The 7,145-nt window shown below is 56.6% G+C and overlaps 1 protein-coding gene across 3 annotated transcripts; it reads left to right on the top strand.

The window, feature by feature from the left end:
- Positions 1–1,082: 1,082 nt before the first annotated feature.
- RABIF (RAB interacting factor) lies at positions 1,083–3,141 on the top strand (the record flags this gene model as incomplete). Of its 3 annotated transcripts, none has more annotated exons than XR_013923237.1 (3): positions 1,083–1,253; positions 1,460–1,900; positions 1,948–3,141. XR_013923237.1 is itself a non-coding variant. In XM_080358518.1 (2 exons), the coding sequence occupies 2 exons, from the start codon at positions 1,083–1,085 to the stop codon at positions 1,700–1,702; spliced, it is 414 nt and encodes a 137-aa protein (XP_080214644.1). In that variant the 3' UTR covers positions 1,703–3,141. The 3 variants fall into 3 exon arrangements, 1 of the variants encoding a protein (XP_080214644.1); XR_013923238.1 differs by having other exon boundaries at positions 1,997–2,011; XM_080358518.1 differs by having other exon boundaries at positions 1,460–3,141.
- Positions 3,142–7,145: the final 4,004 nt, after the last annotated feature.

Genomic DNA, 7,145 nt, shown 5'->3' with positions numbered 1-7,145 from the left:
GAAGCCTCAGAAATGCTCCATAAAGAGCAAGCCAGACAGAGCCCCTGGGACGCCAGGACCTTGTCTGTGACACCAGCACCACCTCCTGCTCGCCTGGGATCCTCGGGTCACAGAATCCCAGAGTGTCAGGGGTTGAAGGGCCCTGGAAAGCTCATCCAGTGCAATCCCCCCATGGAGCAGGAACACCCAGATGAGGTGACACAGGAAGGTGTCCAGGCGGGTTGGAATGTCTGCACAGAAGGAGACTCCACAACCCCCTGGGCAGCCTGGGCCAGGCTCTGACACCCTCACCCCAACAAGTTTCTTCTCACATTTAAGTGGAACCTCTTGTGTTCCAGTTTGCACCCATTGCCCCTTGTCCTGTCACTGGTTGTCACCAGCAGAGCCTGGCTCCATCCTCCTGACACTCCCCCTTTCCATATTGATCCCCAGGAATGAGTCCCCCCTCAGTCTCCTCCAAGCTCCAGAGCCCCAGCTCCCTCAGCCTTTCGGGTCAGGCTGAGCACCAGGCTCCTCTCCTGGAACACACGGTGTTCCCGGTGCCAGCCCCTGCCCTGTGCTCTTTCCTGTCCCTCCCAGCCCCCGGGGGTTCCCCGCACCGAGCGGCTGAGCTGCCCCGAGCCGCAGGGTGAGCACAGCACAGGCTGCTGTCGTCTCTACGTTCAAACACCTGCGGCAGTTCGTGGGCAGCGTGTCCAGCGCCCCCGAGCTCTGCTCTCGCCGTCTGCTGGACAGAAGCGTCTCCAGAGCCCCGTGCCCAGAACTGACGGTCCCCGAGGGTCCCAACAGGCAACGGGACTTTTGGTGCCGCCCGTTCCGGGTTCACACGGGGATCGGGGCGGGGCCGCTCGGTCCCAGCGGCTCCCCGGGCAGCCCACAGCCAGGGCAGCCCACAGCCCGGGCAGCCCACAGCCCGGGCAGCCGCCTGGGCAGCGGAGCTCGGGGCTCCTCGGCCGTCCGCTCCCGCCGCTCCGGCTCCGCGCCGCGGCACCGAGGGGACCCGCACCGCGCATGCGCACGGCTCCGCCTGACGTCATGGCCCCGCTCCCGGGCGGTGGCGGCCCCAGCGCGCATGCGCGGCCATGGTGGCGGCCTGTGCGCGGATGGAGCCGCCGCATCCTCCTTCTCCCGCCGCCGCGCCGGACTCGGCCGAGCTGGTCTGCGCGCAGGGCCGGAACCTGAAGGCGGTGCTGTGCCAGCGCTGCGGCTCCCGGGTGCTGCTGCCCGGCGCCGCCACCTTCGCCCGCCGTGAGGTACCGGGGTGCGGCCGGCGGGCGGGAGCGGAGGGCGGCGGGTGGGGCGGGAGGGAGCGGCGCCGCGGGGCGGGGCGGGGCGGGGCGGGCCGGGCGCCCCCTGCGGGCCGGGCGCCCCCTGCGGGCCGGGCGCCCCCTGCGGGCCGGGCGCCCCCTGCGGGCCGGGCGCCCCCTGCGGGCCGGGCGCTGACGCGCTGTCTCCGCAGCTGCTCCTGCCCGCCATGAGGAAGAAGGCGGCGGCGGCCGCGGGCGGCGGCGGCGGGGACGTGCTGCGGGAGCACTGGCTGGTGCGGGACATGTTCTCCTTCGAGAACGTGGGCTTCACCCGCGACGTGGGCAACGTCAAGTTCCTGGTGTGCGCCGACTGCGAGGCGGGGCCCATCGGCTGGCACTGCCTGGACGACAAGGACAGCTTCTACGTGGCGCTGGAGCGGGTGGCCCACGAGTGACAGCGGCGCTGGGGCTGTGGGCCCGGGCACCTGCCTGGAGCTGGGCTCCAGCACTGCCAGCCCTGCAGCCCCACAGAGCCGGGCCCAGCAGACTGACCACGGCATGGCCACCACACAGCCCCGCCGGCCACGGGCCGCCCCACGCCCGCTGTCACAGCCCGCCCCACGCCCACTGTCACAGCCCGCCCCACAACGAGTGTCACAGCCCGCCCCACGCCGAGTGTCACAGCCCGCCCCACGCCGAGTGTCGCAGCCCGCCCCACGGCCGAATGTCACAACCCGCCCCACAACGAGTGTCGCAGCCCGCCCCACAACGAGTGTCGCAGCCCGCCCCACGCCGAGTGTCGCAGCCTGTTCAAGTGTCACAGCCCGCCCCATGTTCAAGTGTCACAGCCTGCCCGCCCCACACGTGACCAACATACAGCCCCGCACCAACCACAGCCCAGCTGGCCACCCCACAGATCCGCACCCTGACCGGCACCAAGACCCACAGCGGCGGCACAGCCACCTCCTCACCTGAGCCTGCGTGGGAAGGACGTCGTGGGCAGGAGGGTCCCTGTGACCTGCAGGGACAGCTCACTCTGACAGTTTTGCCAAGTAGCGTGATGTGGCTGCTCCCTGTCACCTCTCCCCTGTGTGGCTGCTGTTTTTCAGACGTGTTAAGGTGTCATCCAGGCTGGTTTGTGACACAACTGTGTAAATAAATGTGGGTGCTGGCACGGGGGCTACATCGAACAATCGCAGCAGCTTAAATTGCCCAAACTGCAGCCAAAGCAGTTGTGGGGTTTAAGGCTGTGTCTTGTGATGATTTTCAGAAGAAAGGTTCCCTGCCCTAAACCTTAACATTTAGGTTCTCTAAAACCTCATCCTGACTAATGTAGCATGTAAGAGTATGTGGCACTTAAACTGCGTGAACGGCATTTTAACTGATGTTGAGTGCAGTTTTATTAACTGAGTACTTGGAAAGTGCAATTAGAGTTTGTGAACAACATAGGCTGATAGAGGGGCAAATAAAGATAATGTGCAAGGTTGTAGTATTTCCAGGCAACAAGAATGAAGAGATTCCAACCTGAAAAGGATTTGAATCATTGGACAAGCAGTGTCCGGTGACTGTGTGTCAGTGCTGAAGAATGTCAAAACAGCCGTGTGTGTACTAAATAGAAGTCGGGGAGGAATTTCTCTTCTGTACAAGCAGCTGGTAGGATCAGTGCTGGGCTGTTGTGTCCAGTTTTGGTCTCTGCCTTTTAAAAGATGGGCACAAAGCTGATTGACACGGTTCTCACTGTATTTATCTTTTGGTGCTTGTGGTCCAGTTTGCATTCTCCGTTTGTAACCCCTGTATGAACAATACAACAGCTTTGCAGCGATTGCTTGGGCTCCCAGGACGGGCCCGGCTGCGGGAGCTGTGCAACTGTGCTGTGCTAATAAACACCTTGGGTACAAAGGCACAACTGTCGTTGGGCTGGGAGGATGAAGTTGTATTTGCCACCAAAGTCAAGATCGGTTGTACTTAAAGACAAGCGGTGTTACTGCCGCAGGGCTGTGGGAGAGACCTTTTCCTCACTGCCCTGCTGAAGGTTTTGCTGGCCGCGGTCTGCAAGGCAGGCACAGCCCAAGGTGGGTTTTGAAGCATCCAGGCAGCACGTGAGGGAGTAACAAGCCTGTCCTTGCAGTGCTTGAGCACCTGCACTTCTAAGATTCAAGACTTTGCCTTACCGGAGAGCCAGAACAACCAAGGTCTGGCTGTGCTGGGACTGCTCTGCCAGAAACCTGCGGACAGTCAGGATCTGTGAGTGGAGGGAGCAGCAGAACTTCATGTCTGATGGAGCTCTTACTTGGGCAGGAGGTGGGTCTTGTGCTGAGTCCTTGCTAAATGTGTCAGACGCACATTTGATGTCAAAATTGCTGGTTTCCTCCTGCCCTTCACGTCTTCTAGCCCTAAGCTCGGTAACTGAGCAGGTTCATCAAGAAGTGCACCCAGAAGGGCAGGAGAGCTTCGACTTGGATACGGTGGGATCACGTCACTTTAACTTCACACTTTCACTTAAGTGGTTATCTGTTGGGGAATGTGTTTTGACCTATAATACCTAGATTATAGTCCATGTTACTAAAATATAATACGTGTTGCACAACAGTTTCATTTTGAAGACGCCACTGTGCAGAACAGGCTTGATTAGTCCTGAGTAAATGACACTTCACAAACAAATTGTACATGTGGATTCCTGATACTGGGGAGCAGCCGGAGAGAGTTACCGACCTGGGGGCTGCGTCCCCGGATGAGTGAGAGGGGCCAAGACTGTCTTTGCAGGAGTGTGCGCTGGTGTCTGAAAATCATCTGACCACACACAGAGTAAAAATCAAGTGCTTTGCTCCCCCAGTGCAATCACTGAGGTGAGCAGGTTCCCGGGTCACTGAGATAACGCTGCTATCTCCGCAGAGGGGGAAACGGGAAGCTCTTTGGATAAATTGTTTCTTGCGTCTTTCCTAAATCTCAGTCCAGGGGGCACAGTCCAACCTGCATTGCTGCAGCTCAGCTTTTTAAGTACTGTGTGCCCAAAGCTGAGAGCGCTATATGGGTGATAACAGCTTGTGACAGTGGATATATCCCTTGGTCATCACACGAGTGCTTCCTGTGAGCTTCAGTTTTGGCTTTGGTTACAAGATGAACAGTTTGGATACAGCTTGTGCATGGAGAAATGCCCAGTTACATGTTCTTCTTTGGCACAAATACATCAGCTGGGGCATGTTCTGAGCAAAGCAGCTGCCGTTCAGCCGCCAGAGGAAGCCAAAGCAAAGAGCCAGAGCGGTGTTTTCAGCAGCTTGCCGTCCTGGCCGGGGCTAGTCTGGCAGGACAGGGCAGAACCACAGGCGAAGTCTGTCCTTGAAAAGTCTTTCAGAGCAATTTGTGGCATTGACAGGAGCCACATGTCCCCGAGGGCAGAAGCTGCACTAGGAGAGTTCCCCACATGGATGTGTTTATCCACGGCTCTCCCGGGCGGGGCGGCAGCAGGGACTGTGTGTGTATGTGTGTACTCAACTGTGCTTCTGCTCCCCCTTTCGTGTTCCTTGTCTTACAGGAGCCTTTGAATTCCCCCGGAGGAAGGGAGACAGTTGCCAGCCTTAATCGCTGTGCGTGCAGGGGCAGAGCTCTCAACTGAGCGCTGCCAGGAGCCACCATCTGCGGTTGCTCGAGCCCAGCTGGAAGAGATGCCCTGAGAACAAGGGAAAATAAGCAAAGCCATGTCAGCACAGGTATCCTTCCCCTCCTTGAGCGGCTGCTCCGCGTGATGCCTGGAACAGAGCACTCTTTCCATGGCAAACGTCCAGACCGCAGCTCGCTGCAGAATCCCAGGTTAATTTGGAATCTCTGGTGATGGAACATGAGGACGTGGCTTCAAGAACTTGCTGCCTTGTGCTTTTCTGGGGTGGCAGCAATCTGTGACTCCGGTTGTCTAAAACAGGCAGAAAGACTCAGTTCTGTCTGACAAACTGTGGCAGGTCCAAGGGGCCAGCACCAAAAATGGCAGGAGACCAGGAGTGCGGGGACTCAGCAAACACAGGAGCCAACTCTAGAGGAGAAAAGATGGCAGAGGACACAAAACCAATTGTAGGTTAGACTCAGTTTACACCCAAGTAACAAACAGAATCTGAGCCAAGAACTTTGGTACAGGCAATAGTTAGCAAAATCTGGCATTATTTGAACAGAGGGTACCAACCAGAGGAGCAACACAAAACTCACAATACTGTGATTGCACTGCAAATAGGTGAGCAATTCAGAAGATCTTTTCATTGTAAAATAAAGAAAAAGTCAGTGGGCTTGCTGGAGAAGCTGTTTCAGCTTTGACAAATACGCGATGGAGGTTTGTCACCGCACACCAGCGGGACAGCGGGCGGGGGGGACGGCGTGAGAGTCGGGGCTGAAGTGGCGTTTGGAGCAAGCAGAGAATGGAGCAGCCCCTGCCGTGGGGACTCACAGAGAACAGGTAGCCACGTCCATGCTTGCAGGAGTGGGATTAAAACAGTTGGAAGAGCGAATACTGTAAGATTTAAAACCAGGGGATATATTTAAGGCCATTAAAAACAGGAACTTATATAAGGATTATCTACATGAAGCCACGGTAATAGCACATTAAGGTTACGAAGTCAAATGATCAAGGTAGAGAACGCTGATATTAAACTTGTGAAATGTTAATCTCCTGCATATATACATTCTGCTGCGGTTCTGCTGACTATCACATAGGAAATCTCATCAAACAAAAGGAGAGCCCAGCCCTTTGGGGTTGCAAGCTGGCAACTCAAGCACATCCTTCCACTTATTTTGACACTCCCTGCATGGGGAGGGCCAGGTTTCAAAAGGGTATAATCATATAATTAGAGATATAGTTGTTGCACATATTCTGTGTTCAGGAGAGGAACGATTCCTTCCCTTGTACAAACTACTCTAGCTGTGTCTTCTGCGCTCATCGTTCCCCTAGCTGAGGATTTCCAGCCCATGTGGAATGGGGAGTGTTTGGGCCAGAAATTAATTCAGCCTTGTCTAGTTGGATAGTTTTCAGCTCTAAAAGAAAGAGATTTCTTGGCGCCCAGCAAACATTCCCAAAACCCTCCTGGAGAATCCATGTCCTCCCATGGAGGTTTGGCCTGAGAGCAGTGGATTAAGCATTTCCAACTGTTGTGCATTCTCCCCACACTGTTCCTCTGTTTGCTGCGTGCAGTGCTCGATAGAAAGTGTACAGGTGTGTGCGATGGGATAAACATCTTGCGCGGCAATCAAAGCCCAGTGATGTGAACTGGTTTGTGACAAGGGTTGCAGCGTCCCGCCCAGACCCGTGCGCCCCGATGCACCTTCACTTGCACAACCAGTTCCTAGCAGGGCTGTGCCCCACGCCCTGAGCTCAGCTCCGGCTGGGCAGGGCTTGTTGATGTTCAACCAGCTGAGGAAATGGAGATCTGCTGCTGCAGGGTGACCCCTCTGCACCCCGGACACGGAGGCATGGAGAGCTCTGCAGGGAGAGCTGCAACGGTTCCTGGTTTTAAACAGATCTAGCAAAACAGAGCGATCCATTTTGGTTGCCTTCTATTGATCTGCATAATTCATTTAATTCCCATCAATACATTCAGGCAGCAGAGGACACTGCGCTGGATGCTCGTACCGACATCTAGACCGGAACAGCCAGATGAGCTGGTGCTGGCAGTGAGCAACCACAGCCAGGGCAAAACCAGCTGAAACTCGTCACAGCGCAGGACAGCACTGCTTGGGGTCTCTTCTCCCAAGCAGCAAATGATAAGATGAGAGGAAACGGCCTCAAGTTGCGCCAGGGGAGGTTGAGGTTGGATCTGGGGAACAATTTCTTCCCCAAAGGGCTGTGGGGCATTGGAACAGGCTGCCCAGGGCAGTGCTGGAGTCACCATCCCTGAAGGGGTTTCAAAGGCGTTTAGATGA

Source organism: Nesoenas mayeri, assembly GCF_963082525.1.
Source record: "Nesoenas mayeri genome assembly, chromosome: 23".
NCBI classification, from domain to species: Eukaryota; Metazoa; Chordata; class Aves; order Columbiformes; family Columbidae; genus Nesoenas; species Nesoenas mayeri.
The sequence above is the reverse complement of the archived record's forward strand: the minus strand, read 5'-3'. Positions and strand labels throughout refer to the sequence as shown.